Raw genomic sequence first — 21,318 nt, forward strand, 5'->3', positions numbered from 1 at the left:
CCATCGACATGACTCTGCTTCCGATTTCGATCGTCTCGTTCCTCTTCTTTCTCTGCCTTCATTCGCCATTCATCGCCGCCGCTACAAACGACGATTTGCCGACGGCGTACTCTATCCTCCAAAGCTACAACTTTCCCGTCGGAATCCTTCCTAAAGGAGTCGTATCATATGATCTAGATGAATCCACTGGCAAATTTCACGCGTATTTCAACAAATCGTGCAGTTTCGCTCTTCAAGGCTCGTACCAGTTGGATTACAAATCTACAATCTCTGGATACATATCGGAGAACAAGCTCACGAAACTTACCGGCGTGAAGGTCAAAGTTTTATTCTTGTGGCTTAATATCGTTGAGGTTGTCAGGAACGGTGACGAACTCGAGTTCTCTGTTGGGATTACATCGGCGAACTTTGCGATCGATGAGTTTTACGAGTCGCCGCAGTGTGGATGCGGGTTTGATTGTAATTCGATTGAGGAGAGTTTGGGAAGAAACCCTTTTGTTTCTTCCGTTTAAAGGTTAAGACTTTTTTGGTTCTATCTCCAATTATTTTAATTTGTCTGGGTTCTTTGTTTCAGTCAATGCTTTGTTTGTATCTCTTATTTGGATCAAACCGATGAATTGTATTTATGAACCCATCTGGAATAAAAAGGGTGGAGACATTGAGACAATTTGGTTTTCGTTTTGGCTGATCATTGGTTTGTGTGTTGCATCCTACCAATGTGTTGTATGAAATGTTAGATCTTTGGTCCATCATGATAGGGCTCTTTGGAAGTTGATTGTAGCCTAGTGATGATAATAAATTTTACTTCACTAAGAAGATGGTTTTGAGATCATTGGGTTTTTGAACTCCATGATCTGTGTTAGTTTGTGATTTAGATTCTCTGCCCACAAACATGGTCTTATCTTTCTCATCAATGACTTGATAAAACTAAAGTGGTCAAGATCCTCCACTGAAGGTACAAGGAATCAAACTTGAACATGAACACAAGTTTAGATGTAAACTAGGCTACAGTGGTTGGCCAATCTTTTGTGTAAGCTCCAATCCTGGTTATTGGGAACAGTATTTTGAAGATGAACACGTAGGAAGGTAGTTTTTTCTTTTAGTGTTGTTGTTGTTCCAGTGTCATGATTGTTTCTCAGATGAGATAAAAGTTTTGATTCGTTGAAAACTTGTTTACTTGGTATTCAGAATTTCAGATGATCTCAGTTGAACCAGATCTTGACTTGACTTGGATAACAGATTCAACTTTTGGAACATATCCGGATTCTGGTATAATTGTGTGAATGTATGCTAGTTCTAATAAAAGATTTTCAAATACATAAATATTGTACACCATATAAAACAAAGAACTGTATAAAACCCCCAAAAGAGTAGGACTGGTCCTTGACTTCGCGACTCTACTTTCTCCATGTATATGTTTGATGATCCACCCGAATTTGAAAATTGGTAAACATGTATTTGCGTATACAACAGATAAAGATCTAGATTGTGCTGAAAGTTATAAAAAAAAAAATCTATATTTAGCTTAAGAAGCGCCATTTAGTTAAGAACGTGAGGCTACAAACTTTTCTTATGTCTTTGTGAATTGCATGTTGGCCTTTGGGATTTAGAATGAGCCACTTCTTCTCAAGTCTCAACCATTAACACGGAAGTTATGTGGTCTTCATACCATAAAGGCTAAAGCTAAATTTCTGAGGCTCACAAGTTAAGAGCTTCTCGGCTTCTTGTTTTTCTATTGCTTGTATTAAACTTTACTTATTTCTATGATCAACATTTCCCTAACTACAACATGACTTGCCACGTGGTTGCATTGTCTATGGCTTTGATTTGTTGTTAGTGTGAGAACAAATATCTAAAGATGACATACATGATTTCACGTCAGTATTTTGAAGCTTCTTTTTTCAATACCACATTTAAAATTCTAATAATTAAAGAAACAATATGGTCAAAATAGATATTTAATTTTGATATATTGTTCGTGGTGATATATTACTCGAAGATGGGTTATAGACGTTTTGAAATAGGTCATAGGTTACCAAGCACATGAATTTGTTATGTATGTTTGAACCGAGTGAGTAAATAAGGCAATGCAAAGCCTGATTGGGATCAAATAACTCTTATTAGTTTGCACCTCTCGGGTCTATTAGACCATAGTCTATACTGACATAAAACTTATAACATTCTATACCTATTAGATTTGGTTAAGAGTAATTTCTTTTCGTTGACTTTGAGTCATAGTAAAACCGTTTCTTGATTTTTTTTTTCTTTTTCTTATTACGTCGTATGTATATGGAACTTGGAAGCCTTAAAAATTTAACAAATTAATGATATAGATAAAAAGTATCAATTATACGATACGATTATTACACAAATAGCAACGGAATAAATTTGGGTTCACCGCAAAGGATCATAACCTATTTTTCCTTAATCTCCTCATTAAAACAGAGGATTAATGAAAATAAAACGGTTTTAAAAATTAATTATTGCTTGTTGTTCAAGAGAACAGCTCGTAGCTCAGCCGGATCAATCTCTTCAGAAACGGTTTCTGGTCTGTAATAACCGGTTTTAGGGTCTGGAACCCATGGCGCCTTCTCGCTTGAGGCTTCCACAACTTTGTTCTTCATCACAGCGGAAGAAGCGGTTTCACCGCTCGAAACGCTCCCCTCTGACACCGTTTTGGCTGCGACGGCGAACCCTCGTCTGAATAGATCCCAATAAACGTCACCGTTTCGTTAAAGGCGAGTAGAGAAAACAGAGCAATACCAATACATACGTTTTCTTGTAATCAGATGAAAGGAGTTTTTTTTTTTTACCTGAAAACAGCGTTTGAGAGCTTTTCGGAAACGAAGACAGAGAGGATCTTAGCGTTGGAGAGAGAACGAGCCATTGTGTGGTTTAAGGGTATAACGAGAACAGAGAACAAAAAGAGAGGTTTCTCAGGTTCTTGTTCGAAGCCGCAGAAGAAGAAGAGATATCAACGAGATCGAAGAAGCTTGATCTGCTCTTAACTGATGTCAAACTGTTTTGTAGGGTGAGAAGGAAGAGAGAGGAGAGTAGGGTTTTTATAGAGGAAGAAGAGCTTAGAGGCTGCGCCAGCTTAGGCTTTCACCCAAAGTTTTTTTTTTTTTTTTTTTTTTTTTTTTTTTTTTTTTTTTTTTTTTTTTTTTNTTTAACAACAAAAGATCAGCTCAAACGAGCCAATTGGTTGGGAAATTGTTTACAAACAAAACTTGGTGCGGAGATGTACGCGCTTGGCGTGCCAAAGAATCCGCCCTTACATTAGCATTTCTAGAAATTAGAGATAAAGAGAAAGAAGATAATCCACCCAAAGTTATTGTTTTTTTGTTTTTTTCTGTTTCTTTTTTTATTTAATTGGGTTTAGGGTTTTTATAGTTGTAACTTGTAAATTAAAATTGTTATTTTTACGTAATTAAACCGATTAAATCAAAACAAAATATAATTAACTAATCTAATTATAAACAAAAATACTGTAATATAACTTTTACGCCTTTTAACCTTTATATATATTTTTCCAACAATAAAATTAAAATATAATTAGCATTGTATAGGTTTTAAAAGAAATTAATGTTGTTAGCATAACTGCATAAGATCAAGAAAAAAATAAATGCAGATATTTGTTTACGCCTAGGTCGAGTCGCCATCACTCAATTCTGCCGAACCAAGACGGCCCCAAAAAAAGAGTCGGCCATTCCATTAGTCACTCTTTTCTTTCAGAAATTTTAAAAATGAATTTAGTCATTTTTGTGTCAATCTTAACCATCAATTCATTCCCAAATACACACATAAAAAATTTGGTAGGAATAAATAACTAATATAGACTAATTGTAATTAAAAAGGAACGAAGAAGGTCGAGCTTAATCCTCTTCGTCACTAGCTGGCTCGTCGTCAATCCTGAAGTATCGTACCTCATAAACATTTTTGTCTTTGTTAGATGCAATCACACGTAGCCAATCACGGAGATTGTATTTATTCAAATACTTCTTCGTTAGATACTTCAAGTATCTGATCCAAAAAACCATGTTTTAAGCATTTCAAAACCCGTATCAAAATTTTTGCAAATGAAGAGCAATTTAATTAGGGTTTGTGAAAGCGTGAGAAAGAAGAAAAGAGAAGTGTACTGTTTTGAGAAGTTGGAATCTGCGTTGACGGTGATCTTTCCCTTGTCTCGGGTAATAGAAACGGAGTTACCAAGAGCACCGGCTTTACCTCCGACCTTGATACGTTCCTGAAGAAACTTCTCAAGCGTGGCGATCTCCATGATCGTATCATCAACTGGTTTGGAGCAGTCAATCACGAACGATACTCCTTTCTTCTTAGCACCAGCTCCACTCGACTTCACCGCTACTCCTCGAGTCATCTTTCTACAGAGATTGAATCAAAACGAAACCCTCGCTTAAAAGGATGAAATTCTTCCCGCGGCGAGGTTTTAGGGATGGAATATATAAACGACCCACAAGAGTACCCTAGGGTTTTGTTTACTCTTTAGCCCAATGGACTTCAGGCCCAATACTTGGGCTACTTACTTGGCTAATCTCGGTTTGGTCTGGAATTACCGGTTCTTAAACCGTATACCCCAAATCTGATAGGGGGTATATACATTATGGTTCGCATTGAAACAAACGAGCATCTTTACAAAATCACATTACAATTTGTTGCTTCCCTGGAGTAGTCTCAGCATTTAAAACGTGTGAAGGAAACTACATCAACCTTGGTTTATTCTCTTTAGAACACAAAATTATGAAGACAGCATCTATATACAACTTATCAAGGCTTTGCTGATTTCGCTTTGCAGACTCCTAAAGTAGTTATCATCTCACTCTGGTTCGACATCCCTCACCTGAAGAAGCGCCATTGTTTTGATCAAATCTACGAGGTTGAAGATGAAGTAAAGAAATGTCGTGAGTCATGAAATCAACAGCTTTGTTGTAATCATTCCTTCTGCCTCGGCGGCATCTATAGTGAGACTTTTTGTCAGAGAACTGTTTCTCGCCAGCACAAATCTCCTTGCTTGATTCTGTACCTGCTTAACAAACAAGAAACATCAAATTCATATTTCTCACAGAGCAAAGACACACCATCTCAAGGCAAAGGCTTTTCAATTACAAACCAACACTAGTTAGTGGTCTAGCAAGTTTGTAACTTGGTTTCGCAACTAAATACCTTGAAAGTTGAAAGTAAGTATCTTTGGCTGAAACATAGACTTAAGACGACTGTCGGAATGACATTACTCGAACTATATCGACTTAGGAAGCATATCCAATTTCTATCCAACAAGCCATTTCTAGTACGAGTCCCAAGATCAGTTACAATGCGAGTTCAAAAGCCAACACCGTCCCACTGTCAAATAAGATTAGACTTATCTTTCTCTTTGTATAAAGGTTCCAACTTCAGACTCTATAGGATGAGGATCCAAACAAAATCTTCAAACTCGATCAATGATCAAAATTGAAGGAGAACAGAGATTTAGATCTATACCTCCCCAAAACAAGGGCTTAGAGTCTTCTTCTTCCTCATCAAACTCATCACCATAACCGATTTCAGCATCACCTCTATAACCAGGTTCGCTCCCGTAACCGGATTCGTTACCCATTGATTCAACGACCCCAATCCCAAACCCTCCTTCCTTTTCACCAAAATCTCGATCTCTCCGTAAATTACGCGCCGCCTCACTCACATCAGAGGACCAATTCGCTTCACAGAACAACTCCCCACTAGAATCAGTAGTACCACCACCAACAGCGAATTGAAACTCAGAGCAAGTGGTCACTTGAGCATTCACAGAGCAACACCGAAGAGTCCCGCTCCGATCACTACTTCGACCAGAAACCGATCTCGACCCACGACGACGCCGTTTTCTCTCCACAGGCCTGAAACCTCCTCTCGTGTAACTCGATTTCACTCCACTGTTGTCCTCGTCTGCTATCGAGAGGCGGCTAAAAGCTTCGATGGAGAAAGCGGTGGATCGGTCGGAGAGACAAGGACGTTTGGGAGTGGAGTGAGAGTCATACGGTTTGTGTGGCTGCTCTGTTGATGAATCCAGGGTTTTGGAACTAGCGGTGGTTTGAAACGGCCGCCATGAGAGAAGATGTAAGGTGCAAGACTCGACGGAGCTTTGTGACAATTCCAAATGTTTTGGAGACATATATATATAAAGCTTTAAGAACTTTTTATTCTGATCAACGGAGAGATAACAGTACTACTAACCGCCAAAACCCTGATCGTGTGAAAAAAGATCGGATCTTTCAAACGCTTAAAACATGAAGCTGTAAGATTTTGTAAGAGAGAGAGATGATTTTGTAAGAGAGAGAGATGATAGTGAATGTTAAAGTTGCTCCCTTTGTTTTTGGATTGAATAATTGAATTGTTTCTTTTCAAAAACGTCACTGCACGTGACGCACGTGACCCGCTTTGTTCACTGGTTGTATCACTATTAGTACTTTAGTAGTATTAAACCTATCCGCCACCTCTGGAAACCCTAATTCCCAAATTTAGGAGGCTGCGATCTCAAAATCGACCAACAGGTGAAATATCTCCACCCCTTCTCTGTTTCAGATTTTCTCACTTAGGTTTTGTGTCTTGTCCGAATCTTGTCTTGAAGTTGTGTGTTTTGATTTGGGACAGGAAGAATGAGCAGCCGTTCGAGTAGAACTGTGTATGTCGGAAACCTTCCTGGAGATATCCGCGAGAGAGAGGTTGAAGATTTGTTCAGTAAGGTAAAATTTTCGGTTTTTAATTTGTTTTCCTCACATCCAATCTTGTGCTTTGGCTTGTAACACTCTTATGGAGGAAGTCTCCGTGACATTTGCTCTTCCATTGTTGTTGCAGTATGGACCAGTTGTTCAAATTGATTTGAAGGTCCCGCCAAGGCCTCCTGGCTATGCCTTCGTTGAGGTCAGCTTACCTACCAATTCCGCAACCATTATTCTTACAACAACATGTCTTATTCGACTATAAATGCTTGAATCTGCTTCTACAACCTGTCTAGTTTGATGATGCTCGGGATGCTGAAGATGCTATTCATGGTCGGGATGGCTATGACTTTGATGGCCATCGCTTACGGGTTAGTTATCATCTATCATATTGAAGAAATTGTTTACATAGATAGATACTTGAGCAATTTCAGATTGGTTTTTAATCTTAACTTAAATCAATGTTGGCTTTTTTTAGGTGGAATTAGCTCATGGTGGGAGGCGTTCAACAGATGATTCTCGTGGTAGTTTCAATGGTGGTGGCCGTGGTGGTGGTCGTGGCCGCGGTGATGGCCGTGGCGATGGTGGTAGTCGTGGGCCATCTAGGAGATCAGAGTTTCGTGGTAAGTACTAAGTAGTCATTTAACTAGCATTATTTTGTCCACATTTGTAGAAATAATCTCTAATTTGATTTTGTTTCCACCATAGTTCTGGTGACAGGCTTGCCTTCATCTGCTTCTTGGCAAGATCTCAAGGTGAGTACACACTGGTGGATGAACTTCTCATTTTCCCTTTTATCTTCAAAGGTTTCTGATTTCCAACACGAATCACTTTTCCTGTAGGATCACATGCGCAAAGGAGGGGATGTTTGTTTCTCACAAGTGTACCGTGATGGTAGAGGTAATTGTGCTCATCTGATCTTGTGACTCTAGATCGAGTTGAAAGATTTAAATCTTGGACAATCTTATTTTGTAGGTACAACTGGAGTTGTGGATTACACCTGCTATGAGGACATGAAGTATGCGGTGAGATATTTAACCTGTGTCTGTTCTGTGGTTGAGACTTTGTTATAGGAATCCTATATGACTAATTAGTTCCTACTCTTCAATTTCTCCAGGTGAAAAAGCTTGATGACACAGAGTTTCGAAACGCGTTTTCTCATGGATATGTTCGGGTTCGTTGAAGCTGTGTTTCCTGTAAATTTTTGATCTTTTCATTTTTGCGTTTTGAATTCGGTTTTCCATATCTATTTAGGTTAGAGAATATGATTCGAGGAAGGATTCTAGGAGCCCTAGCAGGGGAAGATCATATTCTAGGAGTCGTAGTCGCAGCCGCAGCCGTGGGCGGAGCTTGAGCCGAAGCAGGAGTCCAAAGGCAAAGTCTTCACGTAGGTCGCCTGCAAAATCTACCTCGAGATCTCCTGCCCCCCGCTCAAAGTCAAGGTCACTGTCTCCAAGAAGGTAATGATTTTATACTTTTTTTCAAAATGCATCAGGTAGCATTTCTTAGTAAGTAGATTTTCCTGTGAAGTTCATAAAAATCTGATTTGAAAAGTCATTGTTGATGACTCCAAAGTTCTTGTTGATTGAGCATATGATATTTTGAGACGGTAGCCATTATTGTCTCTCCATACTCCATACCTATATCTAAATGCTTACCCCATTTCTGGCTGAGCTTTGCGAGATTAACCTTGCATTTTTAGTCTGGTCTTTGCTTTCCTGAGTAGAATATGGTTTTGATTCATAGATATGGATTTACATACGATCGAGTAGAAAATGGAAATTAATATCTGGATGGAAATTCTTGGTTGTTCACAAGTATTTCGACTCAGAGGTATGGGAAACTTTGGATAAGAGGCTTTGCTCCATCTGGCTTGCTTATGTAGTATTCACTAATTTCCGTTGCTGCTAGATGGATAACAATGGAGACATTGGATCACAATATTTATCGGGATTCAATAAAACTAAATTTGCCTGATGGATGATGACAATATGGAAATCTCGGGTTCCCTTGGGAGTTGGGACGTCCATGGCACATTTTGCTACAAAATTGTTTTGCTACATGGTTTTGAGAAATCTCCTTTGTTTTACCTAAGTAGCAGTGTTGATTGGTTTAAGTTACTTCTTCTTTTTGCAAATGCTTGATCTCTTTAAGATAGATGAGGCATCAAGGTGAACAGTACCGAACAGAATGATATGTTTGGGTTTCTGAATCTTGGTTTGTTTTCTTGGACTTTTGCAGATCTCGTTCAAGATCAAGATCTCCCCTACCTCCTGTGCGTAATCCAAATCTTGTCCCTCTTTTAGTATGATATTACATTCGGTTTTACATTGTTCGTTATCTTAATAGCTTAATGTATCGCAGGTTCAGAAGGAAGCAAGCAAAAGCCCCAGCAAGCCAAGTCCTGCCAAGAGCCCTATCAACAACACTAGGAGTCCATCGAGGTACATATTCTCTCTTATAAATGAACATTGCTAATCTAGTTTTGATGTCTAGTGCGTAAATCTAAACCTGAGCTCTTGTTTGCAGGTAATATATGAGATAATCAGGTGAAGAAACAGAGAAGAGAAGCATCTTCTAGCTTGGGGGGAAAAAAATTCTGTTTTTCTTTTTGAAGTGGATCATATCTTAACGCTTATTAGTGAGTGACTGAAGAAAGATGAGACAAGTTTTGGAAATGCTGTTTCGTAATTGCCATTATACATATTCAGGATCCATTACTTTGGGGAATGATGTTTTTATTGAAGATATCCTCTATTTTTCTTCTTCTGATTTATCGTTTGTTATATAATTAGCAACGACGTCTAGTTTAGACCCAATCCGGGGCCGGTAAGATTCTAGTAACTTGTGGTTCCAAACAAAAGAGACTAAAACGAAGGAAGCAAACAAAAGCTCTTTAAAGCCGCACACATCATGTCTGCAACGTATCTTCTTTTTATTGGACTTTTTGCACTTGACTTCTTCATCAAACTTGCCAAACGGACTGGACTCACTGCAGAAACAGAGTCCAGACAATGAAATTTCGTGTTTTAACCAAATTTCTCAACTCTAAAAAGATATACATCATGTGTTCACCGTTCATTATTGTACTTGTTTGCTAAAAGTTTTTGCTCTGTTTGGTGAGGAGACCAGAGAGAGAGATGAAACTGTTGAACGATAGTCTCATGCTCCTTCCTCTGTTGGCTTTGGCTTATACCGCAGTAACGTCCCTACAATACACCAGAAATGATTTCCCACCAGACTTTGTGTTTGGGTCTGGCACATCAGCTTATCAGGTTCCTTATACCTTCTCCTAAACCTATGCTGAGATTTTTACACTATATTTTCACCTTCATGCTCCCATTATAAACGATAAGATAAAACAGTGTTTTGTCCATGTGATTTACAACAGGTGGAAGGAGCTGCCAACGAAGATGGGAGAACTCCTAGCATTTGGGATGTTTTCGCTCATGCCGGTTTGGTTTCTTTGCTTGATCATAGTTTAACCAACAGAATGGTTTCTTTGCTTGATCATCATAGTTTCATTGTAGGACACTCTGGAGTAGCAGCTGCAGATGTTGCGTGTGACCAATATCACAAATACAAGGTCCCTGAATTTTATCATCTACTGTAATTATTATTACATATCTCTCTGTTTGCGTCTCAGTTCGTTCCGTGTGACAGATGGAACTTTGATATAGTAAATCTCTTCATCGACCGACCAATTCAGGCATTAACATTGCTTGATGTTTGCAGGAAGATGTGAAGCTCATGGCAGACATAGGATTGGAGGCTTACAAATTTTCCATATCATGGTCAAGGCTTTTACCAAGTATTATTGTCCGCATATTGATTGAGAATTTAATCGAAGCATTCTCAATATGAAAGCTTTACGCAGTTGGATTTATTTCAGGTGGAAGAGGACCAGTCAATCCCAAGGGTCTACAATACTACAACAATCTTATAGATGAATTAGTCACTCATGGTTAAATTTGTACCCTGAGCCTTTTTAATTAGCTATATAGAAGTACCAAAGAACTCTTCTTGTATCCGCATGTAATGATGTATTACTGGTGATTTGCCTAAGCAGGAATCCAGCCACATGTTACATTGCACCACTTTGATCTTCCACAGGCCTTAGAAGATGAATATGGAGGCTGGCTCAGCCAAGAAAGCGTGTATGATTCTTCTCCGTTCTTCTAAGTTCTTCTTTTTGACTAGTAATATTAAAATGATTCCATAAATCTTCTTGTAATGATTGTAGGAGAGACTTCACAGCTTATGCAAATACTTGCTTCAAAGAGTTTGGAGATAGAGTGTCACACTGGACTACTATAAATGAGGTCAATGTGTTTGCCCTTGGAGGGTATGACGCCGGTATAACACCGCCTGCTCGATGCTCTCCTCCATTTGGACTTAATTGTTCCAGTGGAAACTCTTCCGTTGAACCTTATATTGCTGTACACAATATTTTGCTCGCACATGCTTCTGCTACAAACTTATACAAGAAACAGTACAAGGTTCTTCTCTCTGTTCTTTTTTTCTCTCTTCCTGTCTCTCATATGCATTGCATTATCTTTAGCTCAGCTAGTATCTCCTCTTCATTCATTACACAGTACAAGCAACATGGATCAGTAGGCATTAGCGTATACGCATACGGTGTTGTCCCTTTAACTAACTCTGTAGAGGATAAGCAGGCAACAGCTAGAGTGAATGACTTCTATATTGGTTGGTAAGTCTAAAGAATCCAATTCAAGGATGTTACTTACATGTTCTATATTTTGATTAGTTGAGTCTCTCTTGATTCGGTTATTGTTAGGATTTTACATCCGCTGGTGTTTGGAGATTATCCTGAGACGATGAAGACCAACGTTGGGTCTCGATTGCCAGCTTTTACAAAGGAGGAGTCAGAACAAATTAAGGGCGCGTTCGATTTCGTAGGAGTGATACATTACATGACAATTTACGTCAAGGACAACTCTTCCTCTTTGAAACCAAATCCCCAGAATTTCATCACAGACTTGGCTGCGGAACTGACCTGTAAGTTACATAGATACTGTCTGAAATATTAAAGCTAAAAATCTGGCTCACTCTGGTTTCTCCAATTTGCGGTTGCAGTGTTTGGAAACACAACGTTCGAGAATGAGGTTTGTATGTAGATATAAGTTACATACAATGTGATCACTTAAATGAGGAGACAAGATTAATGTCTGATGATTTTACTTCTTTCAGCATGCAAACACACCATGGAGTCTGGAACAAATACTTTTGTATATCAAAGAATCTTATGAAAACCCTCCTGTCTATATCTTAGAGAATGGTCTCTCTCTCTCTCTCTCTCTATTTGTCTCTCAGATTTTAGTTTGCTGCTTCATGTGTCTGAAACGCTCTCTCTCTCTCTCTCTCTCTCTGGTGATTGATTTTTTCATTTACAGGTCAGGTGACTCCTCACAGCTCATCACTTGAGGACACACCGAGGATTAAGTATCTGAGCTCATACATTGAAGCAGTGCTTCATTCACTCAGGTAACAGTAAAAATTAAAGTAGGACAATTCTCATTCAATGATTGTGCCGGCCAGTCAGATTCTAAGTATAAAGATGTTCTCATTGCAGGAAAGGAGCGAACGTAAAAGGATATTTTCAGTGGTCATTGATGGATGTGTTTGAGCTGTTTGGTGGGTACGAGAAGAGCTATGGATTGTATTACGTGGACTTCAAGGATCCTAATCTTAAGAGGACCCCTAAACTCTCTGCTCACTGGTACTCTTCCTTCCTCATGGGAACACAGCACCAGCCATCGCATGCTTCATCTTGATCATACTTTTTACAATAAATCTATATAGAAAAATAAACAATGTGAGATGGAAATAGGTGTTGGTATTGTAACAATTTATGTTTGATTAGTCCAATACAATTCGAAGTTCAACGGTCATGATAATTCTGTATTCTTTCTATACTCTATCTCGATATAGTATTCGGATTAACATTAAAGCTGGGTTTAGCGTGTTTGACCTAGCTTTAATTGATTGCGTACGAAGCAAGACATGACACTTTCGTATAAAAGAGCCATACTAATATTCCTCAAGTGTCGTTTGCATTTCAATTACGCAAGACACGACGATTGCTCTCTTGTCAAATACTAAAGGGTATCAATGTTACTAACCGTAAAATACGAATATCTTTGCCTAATTTGTATTTTTGTTTCACCTTTTGAAAACTTCAATCGCACTGGCCACTGGGGCTAGAAATGATCACAACCAGTCGAATTGAATAAAACAAATGACCACTTGAGCAGACAAACGAATGGTGTGCCACTTTAAAATTTTGTCGATATATTTTGATATCGCAAAAGTAAAAAATACTAATGAATAGAAACGTTCAAACCTACAAGAAGATATAGCCAGATGAAAAAATCATGACATTATATGTCATCACATTACCTCATTATAAAGTAAAAATACAATTCATACATACAGCTTTTTCAATTAAATTATTTTAAAAAGAAAACAAAAATGCTAGGGTTTAGTACATGCATCACTATTTACACCATTGAAATAAAGATAAAGTAGATTAAAGAAAGTTTCAAGTTAAATTTTCTTCGCCACTTGAGCATCTTCTTTGAAACTTTTCAAAAGCATATTAAAAGAGCTATATCCCTCTAATGTTTTTTTGTTTTGTTTTGTAAAAGATAAAAAAGAATCACATTCTCGGAGGAATAAAACTACGCAAGAGTTAACAAAAATCCGAAGCAAACTAAAGTAAGTATAAGAATGAGACAAAGAATGTAATTAATTAAGTAGAGAAAAGAGGACAGTGGCGGTGATTGGTGAAGACAATATGATTAGTGCAAAATCATGATACACACATAAGTAAGGGAAAGGGGTCGTCAAGTTAATAAAAATAGACAAAATGCGCGGCTTTGAAACTGAAAAACAAAAAGCAAAGATTTTTGGTGGCTAAATCCAAAATCAATATAAAAAAAAACTTCCAAGAAGAAAGAAACTGTATTGTATTCTTAATTACTGTTTCTAAAAGTTTATAATTTTAACCCAACAAAGAAGAAAAGCCTTCATAGGGCCCTTCATGCGGTGGCATCTTTATCTTTTTGTTGTTGAAAAAAATTAATAATTATAATTATCTTAAAAATATTATAGATTAATTTATTATTTGTTTTCCTCAGGTTTTCTATTTTTTTTTGTCATCTGATATCTATACTCTTAAAGCAGAAGTACTTTCTAGAGTAAAAATAAACCATGACTTGGTTTTGGTAGGTTTTTCATTAAAAATGATTAGAGAATCACCAAATTTAATCTAATTAATCTATAGTTTTGATTTCATTAAATGACGAAAATACCCTCGGTCGATTACTTAAAAATTGCCGGGTCGGGACGCGGATCCTAACATATCCGACTACAGAAGGAAAAAAATCCGCAGATCTGTTTGTACTCCAGAATAATATTTTTCGGATCCAGTATATTATTTCATTCAAGATTAGTTATTTAAAATCCCAAACAGAGTTATTCGTTATAGGCAAACACTCTGATTTCATTTTCCTTTAAGGTATTTAAATGAAAACCATAAATTTTAATTACCAAAAGTTCGGATATTTCCTTAATTACCGAGATTGATCTCAACAGATAATCTTTTAAAAGGAATATTTAGTGATTCAGTTAAAATCTTTAAAAACGAATATTCAAGTTACCAAATCTGACTAAATTGCTTGATTTCCGATATTATAATATTTCCTTAACAAAATTTTAGTAATTAATTGTGAGTAGTATAGATAGAAAGAATTAAAAACGCAGAAATTATATATATGTAAAGTTGTAAACTAATTTACAGAAAAGGTGTATATCCCACATCGACTAAATATTATGGAATATGGTTCATAATCACTATAAATATGTGACTAAAATGTTTTGAGTACAAATGAGCAGGAAGCTTGATTTATCAGGTATCCAAATTTAACAGTTTAATTTGATTCTATATTTGAAAATATTTAAACTTTTAAAAAGTAAATATATTATAATATATTTACGTTTTTTAAAAAAGTTTAAAATATTATAAATATTTAATTTTTTATACAATGTTTAAATTATTATAAATATTTGAACTCCGTCGAAAGTTTAAAATATTATAATATATTTAAAGTCTATAAAATATTTAAGTAATATTAATATTTTAATTCTTAAAAATTTAAAATATAAAATTTTTTTGAGTTAAATCCGTTAAAACATGTATTTTTATCAAACTATAAATTAAGCCATGGAAGCAGGGTGTGTCTATCCTCTTACAAAACTACTATCCGATATTGCGGAGTGTCTATTCTCTTACAAAACTACGTACTATCTACTATTGTGGTGTGTCTGTTTCCGTGAAAAACTACATTTTACAAACTACTTACTCTATTAGGATTTCCAATTTACTGTATAACCCCAAATATACAAATAAATACTATATAAACAAAGAAAATAAATTAAAATAAAAAACTATATTACAAAAATACAAATTACAAAAAAAATAACTAACAAAATATATAATCCCGTGCTGTAGCACGTATATCACCTAGTTATTGATTAAACTTGAAAGAATACATGGTGAAATACATCTTAAGCATTTCCGGAGTCTAAAACCTAAAAGAGGGAGTCTAAAGCTGAGGGACAATGGATAAGTTCTCGAAAACAACTTATAATACTAAATAGAAAAATTGAAGGCCAAAAATGAAATAGACCGTATCCAATAACTAAGAATAGAGGAAAACTACCAATAATAACAAAGACAAACACTATGTCTAAACAAACAAATTGATCACATCTTCTGAAGATAAACACTACTGATAATAATGGAAGTTTTCCTCAGTTTTTCTATCTATCATGGTAGTTAAAGTTTCACTGATTTTTTTTTTTTGTTTTTTTTAACCAAATAACCATTAGAATCCCCTAGGTGAATTTTCTTGTAATTTTAATAATATAGTAACACTACTCTAAATAATTCTTACATAATGATTTTTTTTATAAAAAGATAAAAGTATACATACCTCAGATCTACTACTACTATACATAGATATTTCACATAAAAAAATAAAATAAATATATGACCAGTGAGTTAATACCAATCCAGATTTTCGAATCCACGTGGCATTAGTGTATGATGTGCAACAAATGTGCTCATTAAATTTATATAAAAAACAAATCTTCAAATATTTTTTAGTAAAGAATCTGCCTTAAATGTCAAATAATATTTATACAAAAATAAATAAATAAAGAAGTCAGTGAAATTGATGAATCCACCAAAATGGGTCAATCTTTGCACTGCAAAATTTAATATACACAAACTTCACCTTTTTTTTAAAAGGAAGAAAGATATGTTCCCCAAAAATTTCATTTAAAGTTTTGACTTTTTTTTTTTGTTTTCCCCTAAAAATTTCATTTAAATTTACAACTTGTTTTTTTCCGCCGACCTCTCACACCCTTCGTTTTTATTCATTAATACGTCTCTCCTCTGTTCTGTTTCAATACATAATAAAATCCATCACGAGACGCAAGAGAGAGAGAGATAAGAACGAAGAGGAGAGATCAAAATTTTATTTTGTTTTCTTGATCAAATCCTGTTTTTTTGAATTGAATTGTTTTTTTTTTGTTGATGGTCATCTAAAATTTAAATCCTTTATTATTGAAAATTGAGAGATTCTTCTGCGATTGTGAGAGAAAAGATGAAGTTTTGTAAGAAGTATGAAGAGTACATGCAAGTACAGAAGCAGAAGAAGAATCTTCCCGGTGTTGGGTTTAAGAAACTCAAGAAGGTTCTCAAGAAATGCAGAAGAAACCATGATGGTCCTATGGCTTTTATTGATCAACAACAACAACAACATGACCAGAATTGTCCTCGTGGATGCACAGGTACTGTTCGACTTAATTCCCCTGAGAGAGTTTTTTTGAAAACAGAGTGATGGATTTGTTTTTGTTTTTTTCTAGTTTGTGATGGGAATTTTTTCCCGGAGCTTCTCAAGGAGATGGAAGACGTAGTTGGATGGTTTAACGAGAATGCTCAGAAGCTTCTTGAGCTACATTTAGCTTCTAGTTTCACAAAGTGTCTTACTTGGTTCAAAGGCAATAGTCGTAAAAAAAGCCATCTTGGTTTGATTCAAGAGGGCAAAGACTTGGTTAATTACGCTCTCATCAATGCCGTCGCCATTAGAAAAATCCTCAAGAAATATGACAAGGTTTGGTTTATGTATCCTATTAAAGATCCCAAATTTGAACACTTTTTTATTCAATTTATAAATATGTTTGCATCTTTTGTTTTGCCAGATTCATGAGTCTAGGCAAGGACAATTGTTTAAGACACAAGTCCAGAAAATGCGAATCGAGATCCTTCAATCACCATGGCTTTGTGAGCTTATGGCGTTTCACATCAATCTGAAAGAGACTAAGAAGGAATCTGGAGCTGCTGCTGTGGCTTCTCCTCATCCTCCTGTTCATGCACTGTTTGATGGTTGCTCTTTGACGTTTGATGATGGGAAGCCTTTACTCTCCTGCGAGCTCTCTGATTCCGTAAAAGTTGACATTGACTTGACTTGTTCAATATGCCTGGTAAGCAAAACTTTAAACGACTCGATAGAATCTCAATGTCAATAAACCTGTTGGTTGACTTATTAGTAATCTGAATTATAGAAGATAGTATCAGCCTATAGGGATAAAGTCTAAGTTTTGTCGTGTCAAGGTGCTGTTCCACTCTCCTCTGGAAGATTCCGTTTCAAAGACTAAGTCTTTTTCTAGCATGTGACTGAGAGATACTTACGTAATGCTAGGAATAAGTCTTGAACTGACGTATTTTACAATTGATGGTGTAAACAGGACACGGTGTTTGATCCGATAGCTCTAACATGTGGTCACATATATTGCTACATGTGTGCTTGCTCTGCTGCATCAGTAAACGTAATTGATGGCTTGAAAACCGCAGAGCTAACTGAAAAATGTCCGCTTTGCCGTGAGGTTAGACTCCATTCTCCACTGCTAATTACAACTTAGTCTTCCTTGTTTCATGCTCTTGATCCTTGTTTCTTCGTCCATTTGATATCAGGATGGGGTTTATAAAGGTGCTCTGCATTTGGATGAGCTCAATATCTTACTTAAGCGAAGGTAAATGCATATACAACCAATCTTCTTATAGTCTTTAAAAACCAGCCTCTTAAGATTTGAGGGTATCTGCCTATCTGGGGAGATAACTAAAAGGAGATGGACTAAATTACAATTTCTAAAACCTGAAAATTGCAGCTGCAGAGAGTATTGGGAAGAACGGCGTAAAACAGAGAGAGCAGAAAGGTTACAGCAGGCCAAGGAGTACTGGGATTACCAATGCCGAAGCTTCACTGGAATATAATAATATAACTGGCTATATTTGGAAGTATTTTGAAAGACTCAATGTTGATTGTGAAATATCTAGAAGATTCTTGGTTTTGATAATAAGCTTTTGAAAGACTCAATGTTGATTGTGATATGTTTTCCTCTGTAAGTATGTGTTTGCTTACACAGAGGATGACGATTTGTTAGTGAAAAATGAAAACTCTTAAGCGTTTGCTATAATATATAGTTTGCATATGATTTTCATACCATAAAAGGGGTTCCCAAATATTAGAAGTTCAAACAGTTGTAGTGTTGGCGTAAGTTTATAACAAAAATGAGCAGACAATACAAAGATCTCATCATCATAATGATCATCAGACAATACAAAGATCTCATCATCATAATGATCATCATCATGGAACTAAAATAGGGTTCTTATCCTTGTACATCTGATATCTTGTGCATAGCTTTCGTAGTGTCCCAAGCGAATGCTGCATAGAGTTTAGCTTTCTGTCTCGGAACATGCCCTGTTCCAACAAATACATGTTAGAAGGAAAAAGAGAATCAGACAAAGTAAAAAAGTTTGGTAGACTAATAATAGATCAAACCTCAATGTCATCTCCATGTTTCTCAACCAAACGTCTGATATGAGTGCGTTGCATAGTCGTAAGCGGCTGTAAAGGAGCACTCTTTCCATCTTTTCTTTGCTTCCCCAAAGCTGTCTTAAGATCTACACATCTCAGAACAACGCATTTGGACAAATTAGTTACCCAAAAAATGGAAACTTGCATCCAACTCTGTAAAACTGCTTTTCACAACGAGATACATATCTATGAATGTGTGAAGAATCCAAAAGCTAATCACTTTCCCCCAACTTTGTCACTCTAAACCCTAATTTTCTAATTTGTCACTCTAAACCCTAATTTTCTCTCAGTTTAATTTGTCACTCTAAACCCTAATTTTCAAATTATTCTCAATACCGACTTCATCAAGAGACTAGTCTCCAGCTAGAAGCTAAAAATGGAATTGGAAAACGTACCGTCTTCCTCAAGTTCGCTTCCGGAATCGATGGGCTCGAACTCCTTAGCAGTAGGGTCATCGGTGGATGGTTCTGGATGTGGAGGAATGTTGAGGGAAGGATCCTGGATCATGTGGTCAGTGCGAGAACGAAGCAAATTAGGGTTAGAGATGACGCCGAAGGATCTGTAGTTCTGGATAACACTAGCTTGGTCGTCCCATTCGGGGACATCGTCCCCCATGAGAGCGCGGAGCTTGGGTGGGAAGTTGAAAGCTGGCTTGAAGATATTAGGGTTCTTCTTCGGAAGAGCTACGCGAACTTTAGCCCTAGAGTTTCTGTACTTTCTTCTTGACCTCGCCATCTCTGTCTCTCGCCGATTTTTTCTTTTGCGATGAAGCAAAGAGTGAGAGAGAGAGATGAAGTCCGCGGCGGAAGGGTTTTACTTAACAAGGGTTTTGAGAAACGATGTCGTTTTTATTGTTTTTTTTCTTTCACATTATTATAGAATTATATTTTAATGAAAAAAATACGACGTTACCATTACAGTGAAGAGTAGTAACTAGTAAGTTAAAAAGAAAAGATTTTAACGAAGTTATATTCATAGTCCAATTCTGCATATCTTGATGGTTCAAATTTTCAAACGAAATAAAGTTTGCAATTTTCATAGGTAATTCTTAAACTCCGTTTGTGTCCGCTCTTAAGCTTAGACTAGGATCATATAGACTACTATGTAGAGCTTCTTAAAGTAGAGTTCTGTGTAATGCTTGAGTTCTGATTTCTGAAGATCAACAAACTTAAAGAAGAGCTTCTTCTCACAAACTCTTATGTCATCACAACAACCAAACAATTGCATGTTCGAAAGAACATTTTAAGTTGACCAAAAAAAAAAAAGATCAAACCATATAAGAGAACTCAACAATCCCAAAAAAAAAGTAAGCAGAGGGAATTGATTTAAAAGATGGAACCATTCCGCAATAATATTTATAAACACATAAAGACTCTTCTCGGTTAGTCATACCAAATGGTTTTAAGGACAGTTTTTTCATTTGTCACTCTTCACAGCTGTTTGCTCTTCGGTTTTCGCCTCTTCTGTCGCATGGGCAGGAGCTTGATTTTCCTCCTTTTTGTCTCCAGAGTTGGCTTCTTCTCCTGCATATACAGAATCATTTGGTTGCTCAGAGTTCTAATTGATTGATTACAGGACATAACACTGCTAAACCATATCACTGTATCAAGAATGATCTGATCAAAACTTTAAGCAAATAAAAGGGTATTGAAAAAGATCTCACCTTCATCATCACTATCTTCAAATTCTTCCATACTGTTCATTCCGCCAAGTCCACCCATTCCTCCCATTCCACCAAGCCCTTGAAGCCCTCCGAGGCCTTCCATACCCCCCATCCCACCCATGCCTCCCATTCCACCAAAGTTCTACAAGAAGAAGAGAAATATTCAGTCCTCAAATCTTAAGCAAACGAAGCAGAAGTTAGTTGACAGTGTAAGCTAAAAAGCAAACCGAGAAATCCATTCCACCCATTCCGCCCATTCCAGCCATATCCATATCTTCAGGACCTATACAAGGGAAACCAAAATTAACAATGCCTACAGAATTATGCAAGTGCAGAAAGTGAAGATGAATAGATGTGGTCAAGAAAGTGCTAACCAGTGGGGGTATCTTCATCCTCATCAACCCACTTGTCCCAATCAACTTTAACATAGTGAGGCGGTTTCCCTCCACGCAATAGCTTATTCCACCATTTCGGTTCTGTTTTCTCCAAGATGCAGAATATGCTTCTTAATCCGATGTTGATTTTGCTTTCCTGATCAAAAAAAAAAAAAAAAAAAAGGAGACAATTAAAAACCAAATAAGAAGAAACAAAAAACGAGGAGACTTTACAAAAAGTCTGATCATCTAACCTCTACATTGACCTTATCGTTAAGCTCAAGCTTAAGCTCATAAAGCTGGTTATCAGATCCAGCTTTAGCAGAGAAATTAAAGACTCCCTCAGGATCAAGCTTAACATCTGCATCCTTAGCATCAGTCAATTGCACAGTTAAATAAACCTTATCAGCTCTCTCAGCCCACTTCACTTCTGGATGATGACTGCAATATCACACAGAAACAAACAAATCAAGGATGAAAAAAAGCAAATAACCGTAAGAACAACAAGAGCACTTAGCATAATCCCAATAATTCAGCATTCTCAGGCTAACAAAAAAAACAGTAACTTTAAAACCCTAAAAGCACAGATCCCAAACCCCCCC

The 21,318-nt window shown here is 36.7% G+C and overlaps 9 protein-coding genes across 14 annotated transcripts in view; 4 read left to right on the top strand and 5 right to left on the bottom strand.

The window, feature by feature from the left end:
* Window positions 7-813, top strand: LOC104754378. Its single transcript, XM_010476554.1, has one exon. It carries the CDS (start codon window positions 9-11, stop codon window positions 510-512), a length of 504 nt encoding a protein of 167 aa, XP_010474856.1. The 5' UTR covers window positions 7-8; the 3' UTR covers window positions 513-813.
* On the bottom strand, window positions 2,303-3,042 carry LOC104754379 (protein SENESCENCE-ASSOCIATED GENE 21, mitochondrial-like). The gene is made up of 2 exons (XM_010476556.2): window positions 2,814-3,042; window positions 2,303-2,700 (listed from the first exon to the last, which is right to left on the bottom strand). Exons 1-2 carry the CDS (start codon window positions 2,885-2,887, stop codon window positions 2,481-2,483), a joined length of 294 nt encoding a protein of 97 aa, XP_010474858.1. The 5' UTR covers window positions 2,888-3,042; the 3' UTR covers window positions 2,303-2,480.
* LOC104754380 (putative 60S ribosomal protein L22-1) lies at window positions 3,876-4,378 on the bottom strand. The gene is made up of 2 exons (XM_010476557.1): window positions 4,140-4,378; window positions 3,876-4,023 (listed from the first exon to the last, which is right to left on the bottom strand). Exons 1-2 carry the CDS (start codon window positions 4,376-4,378, stop codon window positions 3,876-3,878), a joined length of 387 nt encoding a protein of 128 aa, XP_010474859.1.
* On the bottom strand, window positions 4,587-6,347 carry LOC104754381. 3 transcript variants are annotated; one of them, XR_762115.2, is made up of 3 exons: window positions 5,497-6,347; window positions 5,182-5,358; window positions 4,952-5,041 (listed from the first exon to the last, which is right to left on the bottom strand). XR_762115.2 is itself a non-coding variant. In XM_010476558.2 (2 exons), exons 1-2 carry the CDS (start codon window positions 6,161-6,163, stop codon window positions 4,830-4,832), a joined length of 882 nt encoding a protein of 293 aa, XP_010474860.1. In that variant the 5' UTR covers window positions 6,164-6,345; the 3' UTR covers window positions 4,587-4,829. The 3 variants fall into 3 exon arrangements, 2 of the variants coding, with proteins under 2 accessions (XP_010474860.1, XP_010474861.1); XM_010476558.2 differs by lacking the exon at window positions 5,182-5,358 and having other exon boundaries at window positions 4,587-5,044; window positions 5,497-6,345; XM_010476559.2 differs by lacking the exon at window positions 5,182-5,358 and having other exon boundaries at window positions 4,593-5,041; window positions 5,497-6,343.
* On the top strand, window positions 6,448-9,478 carry LOC104754382 (serine/arginine-rich-splicing factor SR34). Of its 3 annotated transcripts, none has more exons than XM_010476560.2 (13): window positions 6,449-6,542; window positions 6,643-6,734; window positions 6,847-6,912; window positions 7,007-7,081; window positions 7,189-7,333; window positions 7,419-7,465; window positions 7,553-7,610; window positions 7,686-7,735; window positions 7,828-7,884; window positions 7,965-8,170; window positions 8,952-8,985; window positions 9,075-9,154; window positions 9,240-9,478. In XM_010476560.2, the coding sequence occupies exons 2-13, from the start codon at window positions 6,648-6,650 to the stop codon at window positions 9,241-9,243; spliced, it is 909 nt and encodes a 302-aa protein (XP_010474862.1). In that variant the 5' UTR covers window positions 6,449-6,542; window positions 6,643-6,647; the 3' UTR covers window positions 9,244-9,478. The 3 variants fall into 3 exon arrangements, with proteins under 3 accessions (XP_010474864.1, XP_010474862.1, XP_010474863.1); XM_010476561.2 differs by having other exon boundaries at window positions 6,481-6,542; window positions 6,647-6,734; XM_010476562.2 differs by lacking the exons at window positions 8,952-8,985; window positions 9,075-9,154; window positions 9,240-9,478 and adding exons at window positions 8,457-8,543; window positions 8,622-8,930 and having other exon boundaries at window positions 6,448-6,542.
* Window positions 9,660-12,681, top strand: LOC104754384 (beta-glucosidase 11). 2 transcript variants are annotated; one of them, XM_010476564.2, is made up of 13 exons: window positions 9,666-9,985; window positions 10,102-10,165; window positions 10,241-10,296; window positions 10,446-10,521; window positions 10,603-10,674; window positions 10,780-10,867; window positions 10,954-11,209; window positions 11,306-11,421; window positions 11,509-11,729; window positions 11,808-11,836; window positions 11,922-12,009; window positions 12,125-12,215; window positions 12,304-12,681. In XM_010476564.2, the coding sequence occupies exons 1-13, from the start codon at window positions 9,851-9,853 to the stop codon at window positions 12,503-12,505; spliced, it is 1,494 nt and encodes a 497-aa protein (XP_010474866.1). In that variant the 5' UTR covers window positions 9,666-9,850; the 3' UTR covers window positions 12,506-12,681. The 2 variants fall into 2 exon arrangements, with proteins under 2 accessions (XP_010474865.1, XP_010474866.1); XM_010476563.2 differs by having other exon boundaries at window positions 9,660-9,985; window positions 10,954-11,421.
* Window positions 16,136-18,293, top strand: LOC104754386 (E3 ubiquitin-protein ligase BAH1-like). The gene is made up of 6 exons (XM_010476567.2): window positions 16,136-16,589; window positions 16,665-16,912; window positions 17,001-17,282; window positions 17,547-17,684; window positions 17,773-17,831; window positions 17,967-18,293. Exons 1-6 carry the CDS (start codon window positions 16,403-16,405, stop codon window positions 18,070-18,072), a joined length of 1,020 nt encoding a protein of 339 aa, XP_010474869.1. The 5' UTR covers window positions 16,136-16,402; the 3' UTR covers window positions 18,073-18,293.
* On the bottom strand, window positions 18,280-19,483 carry LOC104754385 (nucleolar protein 16-like). The gene is made up of 3 exons (XM_010476565.2): window positions 19,075-19,483; window positions 18,644-18,765; window positions 18,280-18,562 (listed from the first exon to the last, which is right to left on the bottom strand). Exons 1-3 carry the CDS (start codon window positions 19,412-19,414, stop codon window positions 18,449-18,451), a joined length of 576 nt encoding a protein of 191 aa, XP_010474867.1. The 5' UTR covers window positions 19,415-19,483; the 3' UTR covers window positions 18,280-18,448.
* LOC104754387 (uncharacterized protein OsI_027940-like) overlaps window positions 19,848-21,318 on the bottom strand; it is a 2,097-nt gene continuing 626 nt past the window's right edge. The window contains exons 2-6 of the mRNA XM_010476568.1: window positions 20,971-21,157; window positions 20,717-20,873; window positions 20,570-20,625; window positions 20,343-20,484; window positions 19,848-20,202 (exon numbers count right to left, since the gene is read on the bottom strand). Of these exons, the coding sequence (XP_010474870.1) occupies window positions 20,096-20,202; window positions 20,343-20,484; window positions 20,570-20,625; window positions 20,717-20,873; window positions 20,971-21,157 (649 nt within the window). The 3' untranslated portion in view covers window positions 19,848-20,095. The remainder of the gene's footprint in view (window positions 20,203-20,342; window positions 20,485-20,569; window positions 20,626-20,716; window positions 20,874-20,970; window positions 21,158-21,318) is intronic.

This window comes from Camelina sativa, chromosome 17 (assembly GCF_000633955.1).
Source record: "Camelina sativa cultivar DH55 chromosome 17, Cs, whole genome shotgun sequence".
Lineage (NCBI taxonomy): Eukaryota > Viridiplantae > Streptophyta > Magnoliopsida > Brassicales > Brassicaceae > Camelina > Camelina sativa.

Bases quoted from the DNA above. Each gene is read 5' to 3' on its own strand.
- LOC104754378 (XM_010476554.1), top strand. From the start codon at position 9: ATGACTCTGCTTCCGATTTCGATCGTCTCGTTCCTCTTCTTTCTCTGC.
- LOC104754379 (XM_010476556.2), bottom strand. From the start codon at position 2,887: ATGGCTCGTTCTCTCTCCAACGCTAAGATCCTCTCTGTCTTCGTTTCC. The intron at 2,701-2,813 runs GTAAAAAAAAAA...GGATCTATTCAG, and splicing joins CTCTCAAACGCTGTTTTCAG to ACGAGGGTTCGCCGTCGCAG.
- LOC104754380 (XM_010476557.1), bottom strand. From the start codon at position 4,378: ATGACTCGAGGAGTAGCGGTGAAGTCGAGTGGAGCTGGTGCTAAGAAG. The intron at 4,024-4,139 runs GTACACTTCTCT...TTTTTGGATCAG, and splicing joins GATTCCAACTTCTCAAAACA to ATACTTGAAGTATCTAACGA.
- LOC104754381 (XM_010476558.2), bottom strand. From the start codon at position 6,163: ATGTCTCCAAAACATTTGGAATTGTCACAAAGCTCCGTCGAGTCTTGC. The intron at 5,045-5,496 runs GTATAGATCTAA...TTGTTTGTTAAG, and splicing joins TAAGCCCTTGTTTTGGGGAG to CAGGTACAGAATCAAGCAAG.
- LOC104754382 (XM_010476560.2), top strand. From the start codon at position 6,648: ATGAGCAGCCGTTCGAGTAGAACTGTGTATGTCGGAAACCTTCCTGGA. The intron at 6,735-6,846 runs GTAAAATTTTCG...TTGTTGTTGCAG, and splicing joins TTGAAGATTTGTTCAGTAAG to TATGGACCAGTTGTTCAAAT. The intron at 8,986-9,074 runs GTGCGTAATCCA...AATGTATCGCAG, and splicing joins CAAGATCTCCCCTACCTCCT to GTTCAGAAGGAAGCAAGCAA.
- LOC104754384 (XM_010476563.2), top strand. From the start codon at position 9,851: ATGAAACTGTTGAACGATAGTCTCATGCTCCTTCCTCTGTTGGCTTTG. The intron at 10,522-10,602 runs GTATTATTGTCC...GATTTATTTCAG, and splicing joins ATGGTCAAGGCTTTTACCAA to GTGGAAGAGGACCAGTCAAT. The intron at 11,422-11,508 runs GTAAGTCTAAAG...GGTTATTGTTAG, and splicing joins AATGACTTCTATATTGGTTG to GATTTTACATCCGCTGGTGT.
- LOC104754386 (XM_010476567.2), top strand. From the start codon at position 16,403: ATGAAGTTTTGTAAGAAGTATGAAGAGTACATGCAAGTACAGAAGCAG. The intron at 16,913-17,000 runs GTTTGGTTTATG...TTGTTTTGCCAG, and splicing joins TCCTCAAGAAATATGACAAG to ATTCATGAGTCTAGGCAAGG. The intron at 17,832-17,966 runs GTAAATGCATAT...TGAAAATTGCAG, and splicing joins AATATCTTACTTAAGCGAAG to CTGCAGAGAGTATTGGGAAG.
- LOC104754385 (XM_010476565.2), bottom strand. From the start codon at position 19,414: ATGGCGAGGTCAAGAAGAAAGTACAGAAACTCTAGGGCTAAAGTTCGC. The intron at 18,766-19,074 runs GTACGTTTTCCA...TGAGATGTGTAG, and splicing joins AAGCGAACTTGAGGAAGACG to ATCTTAAGACAGCTTTGGGG. The intron at 18,563-18,643 runs GTTTGATCTATT...TTGTTGGAACAG, and splicing joins AACATGGAGATGACATTGAG to GGCATGTTCCGAGACAGAAA.